Genomic DNA, 731 nt, shown 5'->3' with positions numbered 1-731 from the left:
ATAAATGTTATTCGTCGTCGTCGCGCGGTCTTAGTGTTGAATTAGTTTTCGAAGATCGTATCAACTGAATATTGTTGTGATTTAGTCAAGTGAAGTTTTTGAAGTATTTCTTTTCGTATTATATTTATAAATGGATCGGTTTTTACTAAAGAGTAATAAGCGTTGTGAGAGAGAAAATAAAGAGGGCACACCGTCAAATAGTGGCAAGAGTGTGAAGAAGCGTAAATATTGAAAATATGATGACAGTTATTTGGACTTTAGTTTTACGTCGACAGAAGTCAATGGTGAAGGGAAGCCGCAGTGTGCTGTGTATGACTGTTTTGGCACCAGAGTGCATGCTACCAAGTAAGTTGAAACGCCATTTAGAAACCAATCATCCCAGCACGGTTAGTACATCTCGTGATTACTTTACCAGAAAGTTAAAAGAGTTAAATCAACAAAAATGTAGTTTTTATAAGCAGGCGTTAATACTAAACAATGCTTTGCTAGCATCTTACAAGGTGGCACATAGAATCGCAAAATATAAGAAGCCTCATACCATCGCAGAAGAACTCATTCTACCGGCTGCTGTAGATATGGTGAACATTATGATCGGTGAGTCTGCTGAGAAGCTGCTTTCAAAAGTGCCTTTGTCCAATAACACTATCAGTCGCAGAATACAGCACATAGCGGAGGACCTCAATGATCAATTAATTGAAAAAAATAAAAGTGAATTAGTTGCAGCCGGATGA

General features: G+C 37.8%; 1 protein-coding gene across 1 annotated transcript; it reads left to right on the top strand.

Moving 5' to 3' along the window:
- The first annotated feature begins 239 nt into the window (after positions 1-239).
- Positions 240-731, top strand: LOC150107077 (SCAN domain-containing protein 3-like). Its single transcript, XM_090391608.1, has one exon. The coding sequence runs from the start codon at positions 240-242 to the stop codon at positions 729-731; it is 492 nt and encodes a 163-aa protein (XP_090247734.1).

The sequence above is a fragment of the Typopeltis vanoorti genome, chromosome 4 (genome assembly GCF_054136105.1).
Source record: "Typopeltis vanoorti isolate ZY-2024b chromosome 4, IOZ_Tvanoo_1.0, whole genome shotgun sequence".
In the NCBI taxonomy this organism is placed as follows: domain Eukaryota; kingdom Metazoa; phylum Arthropoda; class Arachnida; order Uropygi; family Thelyphonidae; genus Typopeltis; species Typopeltis vanoorti.
The sequence above is the reverse complement of the archived record's forward strand: the minus strand, read 5'-3'. Positions and strand labels throughout refer to the sequence as shown.